The sequence below is a fragment of the Sebastes umbrosus genome, chromosome 11, assembly GCF_015220745.1.
Source record: "Sebastes umbrosus isolate fSebUmb1 chromosome 11, fSebUmb1.pri, whole genome shotgun sequence".
NCBI lineage: Eukaryota > Metazoa > Chordata > Actinopteri > Perciformes > Sebastidae > Sebastes > Sebastes umbrosus.
In genome coordinates, this window is record NC_051279.1 from 15,891,674 (window position 1) to 15,917,750 (window position 26,077).

At 42.7% G+C, this 26,077-nt stretch overlaps 2 protein-coding genes across 12 annotated transcripts in view; one reads left to right on the forward strand and one right to left on the reverse strand.

The window, feature by feature from the left end:
• Positions 1-20,394, reverse strand: adar (adenosine deaminase RNA specific). Of its 5 annotated transcripts, XM_037784497.1 has the most exons (17): positions 20,239-20,394; positions 14,228-15,950; positions 13,670-13,995; positions 12,095-12,302; positions 10,335-10,537; positions 9,761-9,896; positions 9,301-9,539; positions 8,181-8,337; positions 5,765-5,933; positions 5,528-5,621; positions 5,318-5,434; positions 5,019-5,146; positions 4,723-4,905; positions 4,479-4,591; positions 3,850-3,977; positions 2,465-2,661; positions 1-1,144 (listed from the first exon to the last, which is right to left on the reverse strand). In XM_037784497.1, the coding sequence occupies exons 2-17, from the start codon at positions 15,821-15,823 to the stop codon at positions 1,134-1,136; spliced, it is 4,005 nt and encodes a 1,334-aa protein (XP_037640425.1). In that variant the 5' UTR covers positions 15,824-15,950; positions 20,239-20,394; the 3' UTR covers positions 1-1,133. The 5 variants fall into 5 exon arrangements, with proteins under 5 accessions (XP_037640425.1, XP_037640424.1, XP_037640420.1 ...); XM_037784496.1 differs by having other exon boundaries at positions 1-2,661; positions 12,107-12,302; XM_037784492.1 differs by having other exon boundaries at positions 1-2,661.
• LOC119496863 (neuronal acetylcholine receptor subunit alpha-7-like) overlaps positions 19,788-26,077 on the forward strand; it is an 11,931-nt gene continuing 5,641 nt past the window's right edge. For 2 of the 7 annotated variants that reach the window (XM_037784500.1, XM_037784499.1), the window contains exons 1-2: positions 23,324-23,764; positions 25,493-25,632. In XM_037784500.1, coding sequence (XP_037640428.1) covers positions 23,422-23,764; positions 25,493-25,632 — 483 coding nt within the window. In that variant the 5' untranslated portion in view covers positions 23,324-23,421. Of the gene's footprint in view, positions 19,943-23,182; positions 23,301-23,320; positions 23,765-25,492; positions 25,633-26,077 lie in introns of those variants that run through there. The other 5 variants (XM_037784501.1, XM_037784502.1, XM_037784503.1 and 2 more) reach the window with 5 other exon arrangements.

Sequence of the window (26,077 nt, forward strand, 5' to 3'; positions counted from 1 at the left end):
TCCACTGAAACATTGCTACTCATTTTATTATTATTTTTTTTATACTTTCCAAACGTCATTGGTAAAAAACAGCATATTCCATAGCATTTTAATTAAAACATCAGGAACAAAAATATAGAAAAGCAATTGTAGATGATTTACAAAATATATACATTAAACTTATACATATACACACACACACAGACAGCTTTATACTAAAACATTTATACAGCGGGGTCCAAAAGTCAGAGTCCACCACCAAGAACTGTACATTTTAACAATAAAAACAAACACAAATGTTCTCCTCTCAAAGCTTCTTATTCAAATAGATAAGAGCCGGCATAAATAAAAATAATGTCATCTTTAAAGAAATGCAAGAAATACTAAAAACAATTGTTTTGTCTGTATTATGTCTCAGGTTTTAGTCTTGTCTTTAAGAGTCAAACAATAGAATATATCACTGCTGAAGACAGTAACGTCTTCAATAAAACTTGAACTTTAGAGCTGCAGTAAGAGAGATAACTACACAAGCTTAAAACCTTCATTTTCCATTAAAACAATGACTCTGCACAATCAACAAAGCTACACAAAACAATTTGAGGTATCATGGAGTGCTGACTTTCATTGCTTTCCTTCTGTAGTTACCTGACCTCAAACACAAACATCTGTAACATCAGGATATCACAGTACATCTCTGATGTGCTCTTAAAGAGTGCTCGATAATGTAGATTCTCAAATTCTACAAAAAAAAACTCTGATTAATACATTTTTCTTCCAACATTATTAATAAAAAAATAATAATAATAACATTGTGCAATATTTTCAGAATAAAGCGCTTGACTTAACATTTCTGTTAGTTTTCGATAAATGAGTTTCTGGAACTGGACTCAGGCTTTTGGACCCCACTGTAACATCTGTGTGTTGATGTATTTGTATATACCCGATGTATATATTGCACCATCCATCTACATATAATCAAATCAAGAACAGACTACACACTCTCCTTAGACAACAAAACTGTCCTCACATAGCAGTCCTCACCAACTGGCCATGCGAGGGAACCTAAAAGCCTTTTCGTATCGAGATGTAGAAAATGTGCAGGAAGGCTGCAGGCAGGACAGTTGAGACTTTCCAGGACTTCCTCCCATGGCCAGCTACTGGTGGACTTTTTTTGCCAGAGGTGAAGAAAAAAAAAAGGAGAAATACTCAAAAACACACAAGCAATAACAACAGAAATATTGTACTTCTTGGAGGTCGTGACATCAGTAATTCTATATAAAAGCCCAAAAGCACAGAGAAATTATGGGACTGATCAAAAGGGGCGCTCTGACCTATGCTAGGCTAAAAGCAACCGTGGCAACATGTGGATGGATGGACAGACAGCTGAGGGTGTACAGCAAGTTTAAAAATGACTCAGAAAGGGACCTGATTGAAGCTGGCTTCAGGAGCTACAGCCTCAAATGCTGGACAGTGAATGTTTGGTTAGTCACTGATCAAGACTTGGGTTTGATCTTCTTCTTATGTACAGTGAAAGCTGAGACTGTGCTGAGCAACGACTCATTTCCCAAGTTTACTCAGAACATCTATCTAGGGTGAGTGCAATTTTCAAAAATCTGAGATTTCCTGCTGAGAGCGTCCCGTCGTGTCTGCTCGCTGTTTCTAAAAGCAGTATTTCCATGCAGCAGAACAAACAATAAGCACTACATGACAGAGGACTTAAACTCTAATCACAATTTCAAACACTGCTACAATTGCAGGTCGTATTAGGTCGAATGCCAATTAGCAGCACTTGTCAGCCACTTGACCTCTCGAATCATCTGGGTCCGAACTGCAATCGCAATAGTCAAAGAACTTGCAAGAAACGCGTTTATATATCGAGTTGAACCGTGGAAAAATAATAGCAGTATATGCCAAACACTACAATGACGAAAGAAAAACTGAAATTACAAGTTGAAACCAAATCACAGGTATAACCGTTATACAGGAACAAACAGAGTAATTGTTTTGCAAACTAGTACAACCCAGATTTGTAGCAGTGCTTACTATGGTGATTCACAAACTTTGAGCTAACTCCTTTCTCATGTAGTGTTTACATTATTGTGTACACCCCGCGGATCTCTCCATAGCTCCGTCTGTCTACTGTGAACCCCACTCATCCATCAGGCTTTGCCGTTCTGTCTTTTCCATCACTCTTCCTCTGCGGCCTTTAACCATGTTCCATAAGAAGATACACTTCTGGATGCTGGCTACGCGTTGTTTTGATTGTCCCTTTTTTTTCCTTCATATCTGCCCCTTCCTTGTGCTTTTCTCCCCCCGCCCACATATTTATATTACCCACTTAATAACGCGCTCCGTTTCTATGCCTCCTCTTGCTTGTACTCCATTGCACCTCCGTTCCTACTGCCGCCGTATCCCACAGGGAAATTCGCTCCATTGTTCCCATTTCCCTCCCCCGACTCAAAGCTCTTCTCTTCCAGCGGCTTACCGATCCATGCGCCGTAGCCGTGGCCGCTGAGAGCGCGGAAGAACTGCTGCTTGGCTAGCTGGAAGGACTGGGCCGACATCTTGGCTTGGGCGTAAGAGGGCAGGTTGAGCAGGTCGGTGCGGCCACACCGCTGGCACAGAGAGCGGAACAGACAGAACAGGTTGGACTTGGACACTCTGGACACGCTCATTTTGTTCCTAGAGGGGAGACATTAGAGGGCTGTTTAGTGCGAGTGTTCAGGAAACAAAGAAAACATCACAGTTTGTCTGGCAAGCTGGCACGACAGCACTTCCTGTGATCATGCAGTGTTGCCTATTTAGCTTACTTAGCTGCCTGCTGCTCACCGTTTCAGGCCATTTAATTAAAATTTAATTAAGCTTGTGGTTACTTGACAGTTTTATCCAAAAATAGAAGTCAAAACGCTGCCGAGGCTTCTCTTACCTTGTGTTTGCTTTGATAAGTGTTTATTCATAGTTTGCCACATCTCAGATTTCTTATTTTTTTTGGAAATGCACAGTACTAACCCAAATTTAATTCTAACAACTGATTGTGATTTCTTCTGGAAACAAACTCCAGGGATGTCTCTTCACTATGATGTGGTGTTTGATCAATGTCACGATGATCAATAACTCATTCAGATGACAAAACAAAATCACATTTCTGCAAAGCATTTGAGAGGCATAATGCAACATGAATCTGCTGTGGGTTAATTCAGTTGTTGTTGTTAGCCACTACAGAAAGACTGAAGAGCAGCACTACGCAGGCCGGTCAGGGCGCCCAATGCTGACCCGTGTCCACTGCAAAAAGCGCCTTCAATGGGCGCGTGAGCATCAGAACTGGACCACGGAGCAATGGACAAAGGCGGCCTAGTCTGATGAATCACGTTTTCTTTTACATCATGTGGATGGCAATGAGTTTAAGGCTTTGACTTGGCCTCCAAATTCTCCAGATCTCGATCCAATCGAGCATCTGTGGGATGTGCTGGACAAACAAGTCCGATCCACGGAGGCCCCACCTCGCAACTTACAGGACTTAAAGGATCTGCTACTGACGGCTTGGTGCCAGATACCACAGCAGACCTTCAGAGGTCTAGTGGAGTCACTGCCTCGACGGGTCAGGGCTGTTTTGGCGGCAAAAGGGGGACCTACTCAATATTAGGCAGGTGGTCATAATGTTATGGCTGATTAGTGTACCTGAATATTTGGATTTCAATACTTAAAAACACCACTGGGAAGCTACAGAATGATATAAAAACCTAATAAAAAAGAAAAAAGAATGGACCCGCCCTTTAAGTGCACAATAACAGACTATACAAACAATCCAAGGCTATTAATAATTATTGTGTATTGCCATCAGGAGCGACAGGATTTGGTTTAGTTACATACCCATCCAGTTTGCCTTTGGTCCCGTCCAGCACCTCGACGCTGTGCTGGTCTGGAAAGCTCCAGTTCACACTGGACTCCTTGGTTTTGCCTGTGTGCCGCGTGGAGTCGTACACACTCACCCTGCCCACCTACGGTCCAGCCAGGTGGTGAGGGAGAAGGGAAGGAGAGAGAGAGAGAGAGAGAGAGAGAGAGAGAGAGAGAGAGAGATACATTTTGTTCAATCTGGCTAATTTCCATGTGAGTCAGCAAGTCCAAACAGAGCGTGTAAAATTAGTTGTGTAATGCGTGTGTCAGTGTGACGGCTGCGTTCATTAGGAACAGTAGATTCAACCAATTTCACTGATGTGTGAATGAAAGCCAAGAAAAAACGGACTAAAACAGGGAACAAGCTACTTAGCTCCCCAGCCACTGTGTTTCTCAGGCATCTCGCCCGGCGGTATGAGAGTGACCTACCTGCTTTTAGTTAATTGATAGATGAGCCAAATTTAAAAGAAGACGAGCAGTGAAGGAACAGTTGTGCCGGCACAAATAGGAGTGTTGGCAGCTTAATTAATAATGTTTTGGACAATGACCTCAATACTCCTGATTAATGTCTACATTTGACATTGCCAAAAACCTTGAGCGGTTACCTCTGGGTGATTCAGCATGAAGGGAAAAGGGAGACTTTGGGTGAATGCGTCACCGTCTCTGGCCAGCCGACAGCAAACAGCGCGTGTGAGGTGGCCGTGACTGTACAGGTAACCTGACACATCAGAAAAACAAAGATACGTTGTAGAACAGAAATTTGAGACAAAGAGCAACATAAGAGTGGAGATTCATCCAAAGTCATTAACGTTAACGCTCATGAATCTATTTAAAAACAGTATATGTTACCAAGCGTGATGGACTTCAGGTAGATGGGATGCAGGAAATGGGTGAGCAGCGCCCCCTGCAGACCCAACACGTTCCAGCGCAGGATCTTATCGCTGCAACTCATGGTTCGCAGCCTCTCGCCGTGCTGGATGCCGTCCCAGGTGGGCACAATGGCGCTCGACTCCACTGGGATGGTGCCCTCACCTGGCACAAGCAACAACACACGCAGACAAAGGTCACAGACCCTGCTTACAATGCACTGATATACAGTATATATTTGTGAAGACAGACGTGTGTGTGTCCATCTCATCTCTCACCGTTCTCCACTTTGGTGCGGAGCTTGCCCTGCTTAGCATTCTCAAACAGAGGCTGATGGCCCTCGACCTCATCCCCCGACTCGCTGCATGACTTGTCAAACAGAGCGCCGTCCCCACAAGGCGCCGTGCTATGGATAAGAGAGAAAGACGAGACGTAAGGTATTTATATGTCACGCAGTCTAAAAGGAGGAAGGAGACCACATTGATCCAAACATGAAACATTGATGACATCTGAGTGGTGGACATGACAGGAATGAAAGAGGAGAGGATGGTGGTGGAGAGAGAAAAACATCTCTCACCTGATGTAGAGGTGAAAGGTGATGTCAGATTTGATCTGCAGTTTGTTTTTCTCCGCGTCCTCAAATATACTGTCTTCTGTGCCGTCGTAGTGCTTGAGCAGCTCAATGTACAGAAACCTGAGAAGAAAGGAGAATTATGAATGATGTCTTGGAGAAGATCGGCGTATTTTCACAATATGGAGAGAAACATTGATAAAGATCTGTTTCTACCGAACAAATCCCCTTCTGGAGATGATTTCAGCGTGGCAGTCATTAACCGTGTCCCCTTTTAGGCTCAGCTCCTCCCCTTTAACACAGCGATTTCCTGACAGAAAAGAAGCAGACGAGAAAAACACATTCAATGTCAAAGTACACAACAATGGAACCCAACACAATTGGTAATACTCCCTGTTATTACCAACTCCCTTTTGCTTCATAGGTTATATATGCTAAAATGAATGGATGTACCAGTTCCCAGGCTGACAACAGTCCCCAGGCCCTCCCCCCTCCTCATGACGATGGTGGCCAGGATCTTGCGTCCCAGAAGGCTGTGCTGGATACGTGTGGTCAGGGCGTTGAAACGCTGGTGACTCAACATTGCTATCTGGTCGTGCAAAGTGCTGCCACTCACTGGAAGCTAGAGAAAGGGATGTATACGGGACAGGACAGGCAAAATAGAAAGGAAATGAGGATTATTTAATATTCGGTATGTCTGAAATTTATTTGACTCCAATAATACATCTCAGAAAACGACCATATTGTTAAGGCTTCCCAAACATATCTAAGGCTGCGTGAGTATATGGTAGACAAAAAAAACAAACATGTGTTGCCAGAGAATGTGTAATGTTTGTATGTTTAATGTTTGTATGGTGTCAATTAGGGGTGGGCGATATATCAAATATACTCAATGTATTGCGGCTTGCTCTACGTGGGATGTAATAAATGACTTACTGCCAACATTGAGTATAAATATTAATTGTCATCTTTTTTTAAGCCGCCGGCATGAGACACGCTTTGGCATTTCGTTTCTCCCGCGGCTCTCTCCCTCTCTCACACACGCACGCACGCACGCACGCACACACACACACACTCTCCTGGCCGATCAGAGACTCACATTCTCTTAAATAACTTCCCATAGTAGGAAAAATAGGGAGAACAATAAGCTGCATGTTGGCATGGTAAACAATCATACATCAGATAATAATAAAAAGTAGAAGTAAATAGCTGTTTATGACATTTTATGAGTGACAACATCCATGTACATGTATCAAGAATTATTTAGTAAGAATAAAAGTAATAAATAACATGTATCACAATGATAAATACATCCAACATCAAAAAACATCTTAAATACCCTAATGAGGAGCTCCAGTCTACAGTGGGAGAGTGGGCCACATTTAGATTATCAATAGATAAATAAAGGGATACAAAACATCCCTATCATAGACAATGATAACATCTCCTATTGAATAAATAAGTAACACACACTCACACTGGGCGAGTGTGTGTGGCGTATGAACATGGATGTGCGTATGAGGCGTGTGTTTTTGTATCAGGAGGGAAGCAGAGAACTAGGAAAGAGCCTGGTGAGAGCGGAAGAAGTGAAGCGCCAAAGCGAGTATATACGTGTTGAGGTCGAAAAAGGTGATGGAAGATGCCAGCCTCCAAGACATTACCGCTTTTAATATCGCTTTTTAAAATCGCCACGGTCTCTGAACATACGAGATATACTTGTCTGTCCATTGTGGATAAAAAACAACTCTGTTTTCGCTGTTTAAATTTCTCTTTTTAGAGCGCGCCATTTATTTCTCCGATTGTTGTCTCTTATCTCGTATTTCCCGTGTGTGTGCGGATCTCACTCACTCTCGCAATGCTTATCGGAATGCATAGATGTGATCGGCTGAGTAGCATCACGTGAGAAGATTTACAATGCATTCAATTGGTCTGTGAGTTTTCTGGCCGTGAAGGGTAGAAAAGCTGCGGCGGTTAAAATAGAAACGCTGTCAAAATGGAATAATTCTCAATAGTTTAAGGTTATAGGTCCGATATATTTGTGTGGTTGTGTTTTGTGTGAGAGTAAGTGTCTCTGTCTTGTGAGGATCTTTGTGACCAATTTAGGTGCTCTCTCTCTGGACTGGCTGGAGGTGTGGGTTCGGTCTGGGGTGTGTCGGCTGCTGATTGGTCCATCCATCATCTCAGCGGTTTAAAAATACTGGGGTGCCCAGCAGTCAAGTGACAACAGTCTGACAGCAGCCTCGTTCTGTCCTCGGTCTCCAAACCTTTGTGTCTAAATCTGTGACCTAGGATTGAATAAGTAGACTTAGTGCCCTAGTTGGCTTCGTAATTGTGTAACTTGTTGTAGTTTTTTTGGTGCTTGAGATAGCATTTCATTGGTAGGGGTGAACTGCCAATTTTGTCCTGAGACTGTGGTTTGGGGACCGGGGAGGGAACGACCTTTTATACTTTTATGTTGCGCTCCTACCCCCATAGACGGGGGCGTAACAATCGTATATCGCCATATAGTCTAAAAATATTGATATTATTTATAAGCCATATCGCCCAGCCCTACTGTCAATACACATTCACCACTTCCTATAGCTTCAGCTCCACTGAAGAGAACCGATTCAGTTACTGTGAAGCACTAATGTGTGGAGTTATAGACTCTGGGTGTAGTTTACTTTAGCTTGGTTATGTTTTAACTGAGGTTACGTGTTATTCTACGTGTGCATATGTTGTTATTTTGTCAGTAATTTGCTCAAATCAGGTGGTTTGTCAATTGCATGCAGGTGACTGTAATTCCATCATGTCCTGCCTTATCCCCATATTGAGCCAGAGAAGGCTCATGATTTGTGATAGAAAATGTGAACCATTGAGAAGTCAGTACCTCAGCTGGGATAAGCTCCCCAGTGCGGGCTGCCCTCTCAGCCTCTCCAATCAGAACCCGCAGAGCAGCATCTGCTGCTTCCTGTTTCCCCTGCTTCTTGTTGGACGCACACACTGGAGGGAACCAGCGTCCGCCCAGCTTGGCTTGGTAGGTAAACCTGAGGAGGGGTAAAGAGAAAGGTAATCGGAGGATTTAACAGGGTTTTTCTCACTCACTTTAAAAACAAAGGAACACACATATCCATTCAAGAATTTTCCTTAGCATGTCAAGTGTTGCTAGAAAAACAGAGGTCCAGAGAAATTAGACAAAAAGGCCATTATTAATGTTTAAAATGTTTTAACTATTATGGAAATTAATATATACACCAATTAGGGCTGTCAAAGTTAGCGCGATAATACACCACTATTGATCTTTCGGCGGTTGTAGCTGGATGAAGATACTGGTATCATATGAAACTAAGGAATCCATTGGTAGCCACCATGTTATACTAGTTTGTCGCGGAGGAGGGTAAATTACGCTCCAAACGTGCGCTAAATTTTGGCGAGGAAAAACTGTCATGGCCATTTTCAAAGGGGTCCCATGACCTCTGACCTCAAGATTTGTGAATGAAAATGGGTTTTATGGGTACCCACAAGTCTCCCCTTTACAGACACTTTATGATAATCACATGCAGTTTGGGGCAAGTCACTGACACACTGACAGCTGTTGTTAACTGTTTGGCTTGAGTTTGCCATGTTATGATTTGAGCATATTTTTTATGCTAAATGCAGTACCTGTGAGGGTTTCTGGACAATATTTGTTATTGTTTTGTGTTGTTAATGGATTTCCAATAATATATACATTTGCATAAAGCAGCATATTTGCCCACTCCCATGTTGATAAGAGTATTAAATACTTGATAAATCTCCTTTTAAGGTACATTTTGAACAGATAGAAAATGTGCGATTAATCATGGACAATCATGCTATTAAATATTTTAATTGATTAACAGCCCTAATAGAAAGTATATACAGTATGTATACAAAGAACCTATTTTTCCAAGCACATTGTAACCTGGACAGTAAGAGATTATTTTTATCCAGTGTGTACATGTTAATTGTGTGTTTTTATTCACACATACTTAGGCTCGTGTGGTGGCCCAGACTGGCCCACCAGTCGGATCTCAGCGGCAAAGCCTCGGGCTCTGGCGTACTCCAGAAGACCTGACACTGCGTTGTTGTTCAGGTGGTTAATGAGGTCCCCAACCCCTGCCTCGTGGGCTGCTCGCAACTCATCTGCAGTCAGGGGGGGCAACGAGGGACATGTAGTCCCAGTGCCACTGCCATCGCTATCGCTGGAAGAGCCCAGGGGCAACTGAGGCTGGAAAAGGGAGAAGGGAGTAGGAGTGTAGACAAAGAGAGATGTGAACGGTATTGAGCAAACGGAGCAGAGCAGCGCTACAGAGGCAACAACATAGTTTCTTTCAGCCTGAGAGATCTGTTGCTTTTCTAAAGTCATACCACTCATTTGGGGGATATATAATCCCCTCTCTTTCCTCCCAAATGAACCACTCAAGTTATTCTCTGCTTCTCGCTCCTCACCTTGTTGAGCTGCAGTCTCCCATCAGCCATTAATTCTTTGACGGCCTCCTCTGCTGCCAGTTGGCGGGCTGCCTTCTTGCTTGGAGCTGAGGACTCTGCAAACAAGTTCTCTCCAACCTTCACCCTGTACATGAACCTGAACACAGAGACGGTTAAGAAGGGTGAAAAGAGAGAAAGGGAGAGATATTTATTTTTGGTTTTGCAACTGAGATCATAGATTATGTCACACTTGCCTGACTTATCACATTAGAAAAACAAGAAGACGCAACCGAGTGGAGCCTGTGGTTTACTAGTGATCAAGACATATGCATGCAGCGTTTTTAGAAAGTGACCCGAGGAACACGTTTTTATTGTATCTACCAGCCGGCTGCCTAAAGGGATGGATCATAAACAGAAAGAGTGGTAAAGAGTGAATACACAGAGATGGTATTGTGTCTTTGTCAGCTGACTACAGTACTGAGCACAGATTGAACAGAAATAGCTGATCAACTGCTTCCCTGAGGAAGAACTCGCAGTGTGGGGGAGAGCAACATCCAAAATCACAGATTCAGAGGGAGGTGAAGGGAGCCTGTACCGCGGGTCATGTGGTGGGCCAGCCTGCCCAGTGATGATGAATTCGATGGGGTTCCCGCTGCGCTGGCTGTACTCCATCAGGACAGACACCGGATTCTTCCCACCAGGCAGAGAGCGGGACAGAGGTGGGCGAGGTCCCTCTGCTGTGCTCATAGCTTCCACAGTACTAGTCCCAAAAATACCCCCCGCGCCTTCAGCTGGCGCCTGGTAGACAGGGGAGGAGACAAAAACATATACTTCAATTAAGGCTGTATTTTTGGGTGACTGTAGTTTTGAAAACATAGCTACTGATAGGGATGTCACGATACCAGAAATTTAGTAGTTGATACCAATAGAAGTGAAAATCCATGATTCTCGATCCCAATTCGATACCACGGTAAAAAACAAAAGTAGAACAATAAATCCAACGTGCTTCAACATCCACCCCTTTATTACTGTTTGCATACTGGCTTTTGTTACGAAGTGAAATAGGTCATACTTCCCTCTCTATTATCTATTTTATATATTGCTGTGAAAACATCTCGTTCAAACAACTGGATTTATTCAAGTTTCTCACCGAAAACTACATTTTACAAGATGACATTTGAACACATAATGATAATGTTAGAATTTACCTTCGCCCAATACTAATTTTTACTGAATAGAGCCTGAATGCATAATATGTAAGGGATAATGTAGAGCCAACGGGTCATTGTTGTCAAAGAAACTTTGACATACATACTACCCGACTACATAATCCCTCTCACTACACAGCTACTTAATTAAGAAATCAATAATTTGACACAAAAACGGTCCGCCAGTGTCCGACTTATGAACTGCGCCCATAGCAACGGTCTGCTATACATAGCAATGGTTTGCTATAAAGAAATAACAGACCGCAGAACGCTGTGATTGACCAATCAGAATCGAGTATTCAACAACGGTGTGTAATAAAAGTCAATGGCATGTCCCGTGTTGAAATCGTCAGGACGAGAGCAAGTTAACGTTAACTGGCTCCTGCCAATTTCAACATGTATTTGTTATTCGTAATGTAGCATTATCGTTATTACTGCATCCCAAACACGTTTTCTAGCGTCCCCGGGACGATGGGACAACATTAGTCTCACACCCTGGCGGTACCCTGGGGGCGGCTGTGGCTCAGAGGGTAGAGCAGGTCGTCCATCAATCGGAAGGTCAGAGTTCGATCTCCGGCTGCTCCGGGTCACATGTCGATGTGTCCTTGAGCAAGACACTTAACCCCAAATTACTCCCGAAGGCATAGCCATCGGTGTGTGAATGAGTATTTAGATTAGATCCTGATGGGCAAAGTTGGCACCTTAGCAGCCTCTGCCATTAGTGTATGAATGTGTGTGTGAATGGGTGAATGCTGACGTGTAGTGTAAAGCGCTTTGAGTGGTCGGAAGACTAGAAAAGCGCTATATCAGTCCAAGTCCATTTACCATTTCACCTGCCTTACTGTAGAAAACCCGTACCGTCACATTTTCTGAATTTTGGCATCGACTTGGTCCTGAAGTATCAGTTATCGTGACATCCCTAGTTACTGATGTATTCAAACTTTTTATCAGGGTTGCATAATAATCACAAACAAAATGTTGGCCTCCACATCCTGTTAAACTTGACTAATGTATACTGACTTTGCCGTTTACAGTGTCTGCTCTGATGCATTAAATGTAGTGCTCTCTACTCACATGTGCCCAATCTCAAGTGTTTAAAGCCAGATTTGGCAGTCTTTAGACGGCTGATGGTGGCTTATTTACGCACATTCAAACTTACAGTGGTTTCTGGAAGTATATCCATCACTTGGTCCACGCCGACTGCATTTCCCTCGTCCCCCGTGCTCGGCCCTCCCTGCATCTCTCCGATGAGAATGCGCAGGGTGACCGCGGCAGCGTCCTTTTTTGCAACCTTCTTATTGGAAGCTTCTGCGACAGGGAACAGCCTCCCGTTGAGCATCACCTGCATACGGAATCTGACAGAGGGAGAGAAAACATACAGATGAGACACAGTGATCTGCCAATACATGATTAACTGAGCGGCTACAGTTTTCCAAGACTACTGTGTTGCATAACAAGCAATGTGATTTTCATTTTTAATTGGCAGCATCGTATGTCTTCATTAAGGCGGATTTATTTCTTACAGACTTTGAATCGATAGGTTTGTCACCAGGTGCATTACAGAAGGTAACAAACATGTGGAAGTAGAAACAGAAAATTCTGCATTTCACTTAATGGGACTATTTGTAACTTTCAGAAATGCTTCTTAACAGCGACACCTGTGGCCGTGAAATCAACGAAAGTCAGCGTCGGGCTCGTGCTTGTGCTCGCTCTAAATGGACAAGAACGAGCATCGCTCAAAACAGTGAGGCGACACACGTCAGCTAAAAGCACAATATCACTCTATATTTCAGCTGCTTGGCAGTAATGTTAGCTGACCAGACGAAGGTTTCTCCATGAATCAATGCTGATACTGTGTTTGCTTCTCCTGCCTCAGCGCAGGCTTCAGCAGCGGGGCTCCCCAGCGAGAAACTCGTCTCCCTCCTCCCACAGCCGGAGAGAGCAGGAAGACACCGGCAACCGGTCGGTAACGAGACGGTAACGTTTCTCTCTGCGGAGCCCCGTTACTTCACAAGACACGGGAAATCTCTGTTGGTCTGGAGGAGCTGCAGCATTTATTTCTGCACAAACGTTCACTAGATTCACCAGATATTCTCAGAGCTAAACTAACTCTTCTGCAGTGTGGGGTGAGCGCGCGTTCACGTCTAGAGGTGGAGCGAGTACGCGAGAATGCGCGCGCTGTCTGAGTGAAGGCGAGCAGGCAGAGGAGACGAGACAGCGGCCACACGCGAGCGCGCATATGCGAGCGCGCATGTGTGCTGACCCGCTACATTTATACGCTTAGAAAGTTACAAACAGTCCCTTTAATGAGAAAACAGATATCACTTCAACACCCCAAATTTGTAAAGTTGATATATTAAGTTATATTAAGTTATATTTAGGGATGCACTGATCCATCTTTTTCTTTCCTGATATCTCAACTAAGAGCATCTGCTAATATGGATTTCTGCTCTCATAACAGTGCTCTGTTTTTGCCAAATTTAAAATTTACATGGAACTAATTTGTTCAATTTAATAAGAGATTCCTGTGGCACTGAAAATTGAATCTGTGGCGTGCCGTGACTTATTGACTGTGGATTGGTCAATACCTGATCCACTTTGTAAGGTCAGTATTGGCCACAGCTAGGTTCCAACATTACAGCATGAATACACAGACAATGATCACAGATTCATTTACTTTACTCAATTAAATCTTTATAGTAACAAACACTACGTGACTAACCTTGGGTCGTGAGAGGGTCCTGACTGGTCGAGGAGCAGGAACTCACAGTTGTGGCCCAGATACTGGGCGTACTCCATGAGGCCGCTGACGGGGTTCTTCAGCCTCACCTCCTGTAGTTTGGCCCACAGGTTCTGAGGAGGTGGAGCAGCCAGCGACACAGCTACAGTTCCCACGGAGTTGGCCTGCTCTGCTGCCAGTTTCCCAGCGTCCGTCTCTCTGCGAATGGCGTTGAGGAATTCTGGGATGTCGTCAGTGGCCCATTGTCCTTCATTGGTCTCTTCGTCTTTACATGTGGTAAGGGATGGGGGCTTGAGGGCGGATTGGGACTTAAAAAGGGTAAAAGCAGAGGTAAAGGGTTAATAAAATCAAGGTAGAAGTCCAAGTCTGGTAGCTTTAACTGAATACATCCAGTAAAAAGACATTTATGGGAATGAAACGTTGCTCTTATATTGTGCAATTTCAGCATCTGGTATCATTCTATAAATCATATAAATGTAAATCACCTTAATACCATTAAATAAGTTAAATGAAAATACAAAGTACAGATATTGTGCCTACCGCTTCACTATGACTTTGCTCTGGCATCCAACCCTCTGGGAGCGGCAGTGGCTCGAGACCTGGTATTGTAGGTATTGGTGAAGACGGCTGGAAGATAGACCCTCCTCCCTCCTCATCTCTACCGGGTTCCCGCTCAGCGCGGGGGCTCATTGCGGCTTTAATGCTCCTTTCCATCCTCTCTCTGCGGTGGGTGGAGAGCTCCCAGGTGGGAGGGTTAACTTCACCATTCTTAACGACTTCACCTTGCTTCTCCAGCGAGTAGAGGGTGGGATTGACCTGCTTAGTACCCCTAAGACCCAGATTTTTGGCTATGACAAGAGCACTAGCCTCCCCTGAAGTCAGCAGGTACTTCAGAACTAGCTCCCTCTGTTCTGCCATTGCGGGAAGCGCAAGTTGCGGATCAGGTGAGCTAGTAGTGATGGGATGTTGTTTCACCTGGTGCTGACCAGGGACCTGGGATTTTTCAGAGCCAAATGACTCTGAAGAGGAGCAGTAAGAGGAACTGGATTCTGTGTCAGAGTCCTCTTCTTCGCCTTGTCCCCTGTTTTCTGCTGTTTCTGTTTTTAGCTCAACCTTGGCTTCAGGATCTGGAGGGTGTCCTGAGCTGACACACAGATGGGAGGGTGGACTCTGTACTATAGAGTGTTGATCTTTCTCGCCTCCGAGAGCTTCTCTGTAAAGACTCCACTCGGGAGGAAGGAGTCCTTGCTTGGAGGCTTTCTGCGAGCGCTCCAAAGAGTAGAGGGCCTTGTTGACTATCTTTTTAGGCAGATGCAGTTTTTTGGCTAACAATTTTGCAGAGATGTTCTCACTTGGCCTCAAAGCAGCCAAAACCCTGTGAACCTGGTCCTGGATGTCAGGGGTGAGAGTGATGTCACCTTTAGTGAAGCTCGACTTTGCCGAGCTGCTGGATGCAGAAGGTCTGCCGAACCTTTCTCTTCCTCTGTTGGGCCTGTCTCGATGAAGAGACAAACTCTGAAAACTGTCACACACAGAGTCTGTCGGACCGCGCCACGGTCTGTTGGAGTACTGGTTGTGGTGTGTACCTTGTAACTGGTTTCTGGCACCTGGGTGTACAAAACTCTGGTCCTGACTATACCCCCCTCTACCCCTTGGGCTGCTGTTGGGGTATGATGAATATCTACTGTAGCCTGACTGGGGCTGGTATGAGGAACTGGGCAGCCTGTCGGGTACCACTCCCGCTCCCCCTCCACGTGGACTAGCTCTGAACTGTGGCGCCTCGGACCTCTGTCCTCTCAGGAATTCTGCCTGTTGGTACTGAAAGGAATTGGGAGCAAAATTGGAACCGTGATTCTGATGATGTGAGCTGTTGAGGTCCTCTGGTTTAGGGGCCAGGTTATTGTGCTTTGGTACGGGCGGAGCAGAAGGGTTGAGAGAAGGAGCTGGGGGTGGTTGTATGGGCGCTACGGGACGGGCAGGGCTGTTGTAGTAACTTGAATACGGGCTCTGCTGTGGGCCAGCTCTAGGGTAGAGTGGGGCTGCGCCAGGTCTGTAATAATTCTCCTTGGCATGGAAGTCGGGTGGTGGATACCTGTGGAAGTGTTCTTTGTAAGGCCCTCCTCTACCTCTGCTCATAGCGCAGGGGTTGAGCGCGAAGGGGGCCGGTGCAGCTTGATGTGCAGCTCCTGTGTGAGTGTACGTCCTCTAGCACAAACAGCAGACCCTGATGGAGAGTCAGGGCAGGCCAATTGCAGCAGAGCACCTGAAATACAAACAAAGGACAATGTCAGGAGAAAGAAATAACTATGAGATAATTGAATGGAGTCAAAATGAGCAGCAGCATGGAGGGTAAGAGACACTGTTGTTCCAGTCAATAACACAAGTTCAAACACCTGCTGGCAAATCTCCAACCTGCTCAAGTGTCCTTGGATAAGTCAGTGACACTATAGCAGAATCAAGGACATGATCCTAAACTCTTCTTGAAATGTAGTATAAAATATACAGCGGACATTGAAATATCTGGGTATTATGAAAAAAAAAAAAATGAAGATTACGTGCAGAGGATAAGCTGTAATGTACACCAACACCGTCAACGCTGCTGTGTATATCTTTGGATTATACCCTAGCCAGTCTACAAGGATACTGCAGGGTGACATACTGTCTCCCCCAGTCACACTGAAACTTAATCCCAAGGTAAAAGGATGGTGATTAATAATTCAGAACTTCTTGTGACTATTCTGTTTTATTTCTGGCCTTACAAATTATTGCTGGATCTGGATCCATAGCGGATAGGAAAAGTGAGACACCGATGCAGGCAAAAAGGACACTTCCAAGGACACAAGAGAACGTAAAGGGCTGCCTGTCAGTGACAAGCTGTGGACAGAAAATCATGCAGCTGACGTCCTGCTGGCTATAATGAGAAGGTTTTGCGAAGCTAGGTTTATTCCTTCCTCCAAAAAAAACAAAAACACATATTGAAAACATTCAATGAGTACAAATGTAGATCCTGAACTGCATAGTGCAGAATATCCTTCTATGGTACAACATACATTGATTCAGCCTCAAGTGTCATATCTGACAACATTCAATAATGTCTATATCACAGTGAGACTGACAACAAGGAGACACCTGACAAGGAGTCAGGTTTCATCCCCTCTGGCCCCGTCAGCATCACTGGTCTGCCACATCGAGCTGAGCAGGCCCGAACACCGCCACATTAATAGAGAACACCATAGTGTTGGTTCATCACAGTAATAGGGGCCGACAGGGCCGGAAGCCCGGGGGCCGAACGCGGCTGGAGCTGACTCATCTTGACCCTGATGCAAGGCAACAGTTGACAGCCAAAATAACAACTGTTTTTTTCAGAATCCACTGACAATTATGCGCCTCTCGGTTTGAGCCTGGGGAGAAGCACGGGCAACATTTGACAACTCATGAATCAACTTTTTTTGCACACTTCATGCTGTTGTTATGTAAAGACACAGCAAAACACCATGAATGCACAGTCTGATGTTCAAAGTGACCTCTTCCTCTCCATCACTGACACCTCTGTGTCCATTGTCAAGTTATCAGTGCAGAAAGGTTAAAGCTGCAGTGGGTAGAAATGGAGCAAATATGATTTAAAAAAGTTATTTTTATAAAACAGTCACTATATCATGACCGTAGTGCATGAGACAGGTAATCTAAAAAAAAAATCACTTGCCTCCGTGTCCTTCGGTGCTCCTAATGGCATCTGCAAGATTTCACAGACCGGAGGAAAACAACCAATCGGAGCCGAGCTGCAGCCTGCCGTCTCTGAGCAGCTGTCAATCACTCGCAAACTCCGATCGAACGGTCAAACTAGGCAGCGCTGAACAAATATGAATCAATATTCTGTTACTGTAATGCCTATTTCTCTCCTCAAATGTTTTCAGAATCATCTTGTAGTGTACTGTTTAGCTGTAAAATGAGAAAGTTTGTAACCCGGTAGCCAATGTTGAGATAAGTTGGAGCACAGCCAATAGGAACGCTCAATGGGAACGCTCTCTCTCTGAAATGAGATTGTGATTGGTCAAAGTCTCCTGTCACAGGCTAGATTTTTTTAAAGCCTGAAATCAGAGCCATCAGGAGGTGCAGAAGTCTAGTTTTCTCTCAGAACACTTTTGCCCAATGATGCAAAAAAACCAAAAACGTTCTGCCTACTGAAGCTTTAAACCTGGTACACGCTCTGAATCCAGCGCACACATCTTCACTTGTGCATGCAACACACCACATTTCAGGCCCAGTGGGCTCACAGAGTATTGTGAATCTCACCTACAGTAGGTCAAAATCAAAGTAGAAGCAGAGAGGAAAAAAAGGTGGGAGGTTTCAACGTTGCTGCTCCTGTAGCCTCCAAATGATGAAAGGACTTTCACCGAGATAGCAACTTACAAATCACGAGTCACAGAGTAAACACGTTTGTAGATTGTTAAAGATGCACTCTGGGAAACGGGAAAAACAGGTTTCAAACGCAGAGTCTTCCGCTTGAGATGAGCCAGGTCCTTTATTCTGTAGCTTCCACAATGAAAACACCAGAGATGCCCCTCGCTTATAAATGCTGTAAAAACACGTTGCTAACTATTGCACCACGAAATTGAGAGGATTATACAGCGCATGGTCCGTGCTAAGGAAAGGGAAACAGACTCGAGTTAAGTTTCGATTTCATTTCTCCCACTCTAAGTTAGGTTTCCATTGTTGGCCACGTGACCAGCAGAGGCGCAACGAGGGCAGAGAGACTGATGCACAGACACATACAGATGGGCAGAAGTGTCTATACATGACCAAAACAAAGTAATAAACGTATAGTGTCTCTGCAGTCCACCTCAAAAACAATCAATGTGTTGGTACTGTGGAGCTGCAAGGACACCCTCTCTTGAAAGCATGCTGTATACACAGTACACTGAGGCAGAGGAGACAGACATCACATGCTCAGATCAGATTCTCACATTAAAAATAAAACAGAGGTTGAGAGAATGATGGAGACTGATAGTGATGTCATTTTGGGGGAGATACAAATATCACAGTAAAACGTTGATATCTTGTTACAGGATTGTGATGGGATGAACAAAAAAAAGAAAAAGTAAAAGTACTATAAGGTGAAGGTCACTCTCAAAAACAAGACACATGGTGTGCCTATAGGGAACAATATAGCCCCTTTTCACACATGGATTTAGTAAAACACTCACATCACAGCCAAACCTTACTTCATCAGTGTCCTGGAAGTGATTTCCCACCATTTATGTTTCAGTAAAATGCGCCAAACTCAGTATAGGTGTTAGATCAAATCTGCCATTTCCAGTATAAATGTACCAAGCTGCATTAAGATAAGATAAGATAAGATATTCCTTTATTAGTCCCGCAGTGAGGGAATTTGCAGTGTACAGCAGCAAAGGGGATAGTGCAAAAAACAAGATGCATCAGCTAACACGTAGCGTCATGATATATATCTATATATCTATATATCTATATATAGATATATAGATATATATATATAAACAGTCTACATAGTTTCACATTTGTGTATCATCGCAAACTTAATGTGGAGGACAAACTCTGCTGTGATGAAAAACTACTATACAAAAACAAAACACATTCACTGATCATTTATTGTGAGATTAACCTCCCCTTTCCTCATACAAGTTAGCATCTAGCTATTTGACGCTCTGGATATATTTATCTCTGGGTTTATGTGATGCTAAAAGAGATGGACACACTCCTGTTTTCCATTTCAAAAAAGGGTACGACTATTTTAGGAGGGTTGATATATATATATATATATATACATATATATATATATATATAAACAGTCTACACTGTTTCACATTTGTGTATAAACTTAATGTGGAGGACACATACTCTGCTATGATGAAAAAACTACTATACAAAAACAAACACTGAGGATTTCTTCTGAGGTTAACCTACTCTTCTTCATACAAGTTAGCATCTAGATAGGAGGGTTAATCACCCAGGGCAACGGATAACGAAACCCAGGGCAACGGATGGAACGGATGAAACCCAGGGCAACGGATGGAACGGATGAAACCCAGGGCAACGGATGGAACGGATGAAACCCAGGGCAACGGATGAAACCCAGGGCAACGGATGAAACCCAGGGCAACGGATGGAACGGATGAAACCCAGGGCAACAGATGAAACTCAAAAGCCCTCGCTGTTATCTCTTCTTTGTTCTACGTGTTCTTTGAATGAACATAAAGCGTTAACTTGGAACAGCTACAGGTGAGACGTGTTGCTTAAATGTGATTCAAAACCAACGAGACACGCGTGTTTTAAGACGTCTAAATGTCTAAATGTGTCACGGTAAAGCCATGTTAGCGGTCTGTGTTAGCATCGTCCCTCCTCCAGCTAACGCTAGCCTGCTAGCTTGTGACTGGCAGCAGTAGCACCGCACTGGCACTGCACCATTTCCACACTACCGCCTGCAGCCCAGCCAATCCGTTATCTGCTGACGCAAACCACTCTTCAGCCAAGCCATTAACACACTTTAAACAACCTCAGGGGCTTTAGTCGGTTACCTGAACTCGCTGTGTTGTCGCCTCTTGTTGGGGCTCTTGTTGGTGGTCAGTGTTTTAATGCGGTGATAACCATGGACACAATCAAAGAGCTGCTGCGCGGAGAGGTGACGCGTATTGCTTACGACCCGACACACGGCTGCGAGGCGCGTGTGGATGACGTAGCAGCATTGGCAAGGTTCAAATATTTTATATCAGATGTGTCCTATCCATGATGCTTTACTGACACAGTTTGAGTTAGATAGATAGATAGATAGATAGATAGATAGATAGATAGATAGATAGTAACTTTATTGATCCCGAGGGAAATTACAGTTTTCAGCATCACAGTTCCATAGTGAGAAACATGTTAGTAAAAAGGCAGTAAAAAAGTTAGTAGTGCAAAGTACAAAAAAATATATACCAAATATAAAAATACAAGGAGATGAAGAAAACTGTTAAAACTGAATATAGTGCAGGGTAACAACAGTGATACACGACTATTAAAAAAAGTGAATATAGTGCAGAAGAGACGATGTCAGATGTGTCCTATCCATGATGCTTTACTGTAACATTTTGAGTTAGATAGATAGATAGATAGATAGGTAGGTGGATAGATAGATAGATAGATAGTAACTTTATTGATCCTGAGGGAAATCCAAGTTTCCAGCATCACAGTTCCATAGTGCAAAACATGTTAGTAAAAAGGCAGTGAAAAAGTTAGTAGTGCAAAGTACGAAAAAATATACCAAACATAAAAATACAGGGAGATGAAGAAAACTGTTAAAACCTAATATAGTGCAGGGTAACAACTGTGATTCACTACTATTAAAAAAAGTGAATATAGTGCAGAAGAGACGATGTCAGATGTGTCCTATCCATGATGCTTTACTGTAACATTTTGAGATAGATAGATAGATAGATAGATAGATAGTAACTTTATTGATCCCGAGGGAAATTCAAGTTTCCAGCATCACAGTTCCATAGTGCAAAACATGTTAGTAAAAAGGCAGTAAAAAAGTTAGTAGTGCAAAGTACAAAAAATATACCAGATATAAAAATACAAGGAGATGAAGACAACTGTTAAAACTGAATATAGTGCAGAGTAACAGCTGTGATACACGACTATTAAAAAAGTGAATATAGTGCAGAAGAGACGATGAAAGATGTGTCCTATCCATGATGCTTTACTGTAACATTTTGAGTTGATCATATCAAGACTTAGATTTGGACACACTGGACTAAACAGCACACTATTTAAAATAGGTAAACATGACACAGGTAAATGTGATTATTGTGGACAAGAGGAAACGGTGGAGCATGTCATATTGCATTGTGAGAGATATGAGGAAGAAAGAAGGCATTTGAGTCAAGGCTTCAAAGAGATTAAAGCACATTTTGATTTAATAGATATTCTACAAAAGAACTCACTAAATGAGTGTTACAGAATATTATTGATGCTTTACAAAGCTTAAAACTTTCCTGTTGGATATCTTTACAGAGATAAACATGCTCTTAGTTTTCAACTTTCACAGTGATACTGCTGCAATGATAAGCTACAATAAGACTGGTGGCAAAGGTCATTAAAGAGGGACACAAATACCCCACACCTCACCTCCATACCATTATTGACACACAGTACACCTGAACTGAATGGACTGTAATCGCAAATAAAACTCTTGAATCAATGTGTTGCAACCAAAATTACACATTTTTGTCGCTCGAGCAGGTTTCTCTTCTCTGTATACTGAGATTCAAATTTTCTTCTTTGGCTCGACCTAATAGTTCAATTCAGGGTTTACATGTTGTCAGTTTTCTCTCACAGGCCTATTATAAATTATTTATTTGTATAACACTTTTGAAAAACAAAGGTTTACAAAGTACAAAACAAATAGTGCAAGATTAAAGAAAACACCAATAAAACAGCAACATAATAAATATCTAAAATAGATAAGGAAATATAATAAATACAGTATAGGAGGGGGCAGTAAATACAGTTTATATGACAAAAAGGCTCAAATACAAATAAATCTTGAAAATATAACAGAATCAGCCATTTTAGTAAAGTAAATGGTTTAGGCCTAAACTCTGAAGTCCTCTGTCCCCATTAGATTTGAGTTTATTTAGACTGTTATCAATTTTCTCTGGGTTACCAGATATGTCTGTGTCGATCTGTCTCAACGGTCAGGTTGTGGTCACTCAGCCTGTATTTAGAAAATGTCTTGCTCAATTTTGTTTTATATTCTGTTGAGCTTCCGTTTAATGTAAATATCAAGGAATTTGTCAAGTGTTGTCAAGGGAAAATGTCTTTCAAGCCATTTTCAAAGTCATAATTGGATGTGAGTGGCACTAAATTGTTGTTATACTGAGGTAGAGACCTGGCTATCTAGTGCGCTTATACACAATATATTCTGTATGTTTATATGTTTTTTAAAAAAAAAAAAAGTTATACTTTAAAAAAGTCATTAAAATCAGTCGGCTGTCCTTAAATTTGTGGGCATCACATATTTATTATAGGGGAGGAGAAATATGCTCATAAGCCCATAATAAAACCAGAGAGAGAGAGAGAGAGGGTCTATTCAGTTGAATTCTGATCATGTGATGAAGTGTCTTCCTCCTCTTTGGTAAAAACAAGTCAAGGGATGTTTGTCGAACTTTGACTCACAATAAATGTATTTATAATATAGTGAGCTTTTAGGAGACCACTGATTATATCTGGCAAGCTAAAGTTTTGCACTTTGCTATCATATCCAGTGGGTGTCACCATTACTCTGTGAATACTGATGCCAGATTCTACCAGTTGCAGTAAAGAAGCAAAACAGCTTTTGAATATTGCTGGAAAAAGGGGGTGTTAGAAAAAGACAGACTGTGATACAGTAATTTAAAACTGTTGTTTGACTGATTTGAAATGTTTCCTTGTAGGCAACTAGTGTGTTTGTTATTTTGCTCCTTTTATTTCCTTCCCAAGCTTTGCGTTAAAGACAACACTTGGATTACTGCTGCAATATAATCCCATGAACTGGATCCATAGACTCTCTCAAAAATGCAAAGCCCCCCTTGAGATCCAACCCCAGGGGTGAAAATCAGTGAGTATGTGCACGGTGAAACAGAAGATGACTGATGTGATGACAGATATGTGCATATCAGAAAGTCTGCAGGAATTGATAAGAGAAGCATGAAGGGTGAATGTGAGTTGCTAGTTGGTGTATGCCCAGCTCTCAGTATCTGACTGATTCCGACACACAGCATCTCCCTCTTCAGAGGAGTATTCCTTTCACTGCATCTCTCACTCACTCTGCTCCCCCTCCCTTTCCACTCCTCTCCCTTCTCCGCCACTGCCGGTATCACACTCTCTCCACTTGTTTTTCTACAATCTTTCTTCCTCTTCAGACCCCGCTCTCTATCTCACTCTCCCCTTTCTTCATTCTCCCTCATCCTCTCTCTCTCTATTTCTCCCTCTTCCTCCACTCTTTCTCTGTTCATACAGAGGAATGCAGTATGTGGCAGGCTGTGGCTCTTTGGCTGTTGATACTTGTAACTCTGCTCCAAGGTGAGTGACTTTCATTGGTGCTTTACTGTGCTCGAACAAGTGTGTGTGTGTGTGTTTCTGCATGTGCTGTGTATACTGTATATGTGCTCTTGCATGCCTAGTGTCAGCGAGCACTCTGTTCCTAATAACTGTGCACTCAGCAGCTCATTTCAGCACTGGGAGAGAGTCTGCTGGGGTGCAGCCAGACAGAAAATAATGGATTTATTTTTGTAATGAGAGAGCCACAGTATGAAATGCAATCATCTTTACTGCAGATTACAGAGCTGAGCTGTGCATTTTTTTTTAGATGAAACAATGCTGTGATAGATAGATAGATAGATAGATAGTTAGATAGATAGATGGATAGATATATAGATATATAGATAGATAGATAGATAGATGGATAGATAGATAGATAGATAGATAGATAGATAGATAAGATAAACTTTATTTATCCCGAGGGAAATTGCTGTGCAGCAGTTACAATACAAAGTACAAAAGAGTGCAAATATAAAAATAAAAAATGCAAAAAAACAATAGGGTGCAAATAAAGTATAAGTAAGTGTAGATTTGCATGGTTACAGTAATACAGAATGGTCATGATTATGTCCATGATATTGCACATATAATGTCCTATTATTGCACATTTTGTCCCATTTTGTCATGTGAGTCAGTTGTAAGGTGTTGAGTTGTAATGATGAAATAATCCGATGTAATCCACGAGACACATTTAGATTGATAGACACTGTAGATAGATAGATAGATAGACATGCTGAGAGAAACAGAAGGGTGATTATGATGGTTAATTTAATATGTCTGGACATTATGGACACTGGGGACTATTAATCTGAATTATAGGCGTACCATCTGTGGAGTCATATTGATATTAATTAAGGTCCAGTAAATGAATATAGATTTGACATAATGCAGCAAGTGCATTAATCTCAGACCATTTAACACTAAATAAAGTGGTATGTGCTGGTTTCCTGCAGAAGAGGCACTGTGGAGCTGTTTAAAGTGTAGGCCCTATTATTTAAAAAAAACAAAAAATAAAACTTATTCAGTGTGCCTCTTATAGCCACCAATGATAGCTCCCTCTTTATCAAAGCGATTGCCTTGTTGAGAATGAATCAAAAGTGAATTGGTGGAGTTATAGGGCGAGGAAAGAGACATAGTTCCCTGCTCTCATCGTCGTGAGTGCTGCTGTGTGTGTCCGTCTGGGGTGTTTCAGTGTTTAATGGCCTCACTATTTCCTGCATGAAATGAAACTGACATTTTTACAGCGGTGGGAAAGACTCAGACTGTCTGCTGGTGATCAATCAGAGACGCAATTGATTAGGAGGAACAGGATTTTTCCTGCTTTCTCTCCTCTCTTTCTCTCACACATTTTCATTCCGTGTTCTCTTGTCCCGTGTAATCTCTACTCTACTCTATATCTCCGTCTACATCTCCATCTTTAAACATTTTCCTTTATCTTGAAAAGTCCACCCTCTGTTTTACCTCCATTGGAGCATGTCTTCTCTCCCTCTCTTTTTCTTTCATTCACCTGGTCTTCCATTTCTACACCACTTTCTCCCAAACTATCCAACAGTCTTTGTAATCACACCGTTTTTCTGCTTTCGCTCTCTCTTCAGTGCTTTCTGCTTGTCTTCCCTGACACAGCTTTCACTTTGTAACTGTCACTTTTTCTCTCTGGATTCAACTCTCCCATTTTTTTCCATCCCATCCTCTCCCCTCAATTGAACTCAGTATCACTGCAGGGTCCTCACCAGCGGTTTCTGCTCAGGGAGCTGCTGAAGGACTACAACCCTATGGAGAGACCGGTGGCCAACGACTCCCAGAGTCTCACTGTTCAGTTCTCCTTCACGCTAATGCAGGTCATGGATGTGGTACGCATGGCACAAATGCACCATAAACACATTTATACACACATACAATCCATTCAAACAAGAAATATACTCTTAATATATCTCCTCCTAATGCAATTCCAACGTGAAAATGCATTATAAAGTTCAGCTGAGGCTAATAAGAAGTTTGATCAGTCTGAATCAGTCAAATCAAATGGATACCTCCCAAACTTGAAGTAATGTTAGCGTGTTTCCATGGACAGTGTTTCCTTGTTGAGGGATAGTAACACAAAGATTGAATTTTATACTAAAGACTGAAGATATCCACTTAATTCTTCACACTGCTGAAGTCTTATAATAGCTTGAGTTGAACTTAGGAGTGCATTTTAACACATTAAAGAGGGATCACTCTCCCTCAATTTAATTCACATAACCTTGATTGGTATGAATGTTAAAGTTGCATTATTGCCAAAACTAAATTGCAAAA

What these genes read in the sequence shown, in the direction of transcription:
- adar (XM_037784492.1), bottom strand. Translation starts at nt 15,823, where the DNA reads ATGAGCAGAGGTAGAGGAGGGCCTTACAAAGAACACTTCCACAGGTAT. An exon ending in GGGCCACCACACGAGCCTAA is followed by an intron (nt 8,338 to 9,300) that starts GTATGTGTGAAT and finishes ACCCCTCCTCAG; the next exon opens with GTTTACCTACCAAGCCAAGC. An exon ending in TGTTGTCAGCCTGGGAACTG is followed by an intron (nt 5,622 to 5,764) that starts GTACATCCATTC and finishes CTTTTCTGTCAG; the next exon opens with GAAATCGCTGTGTTAAAGGG.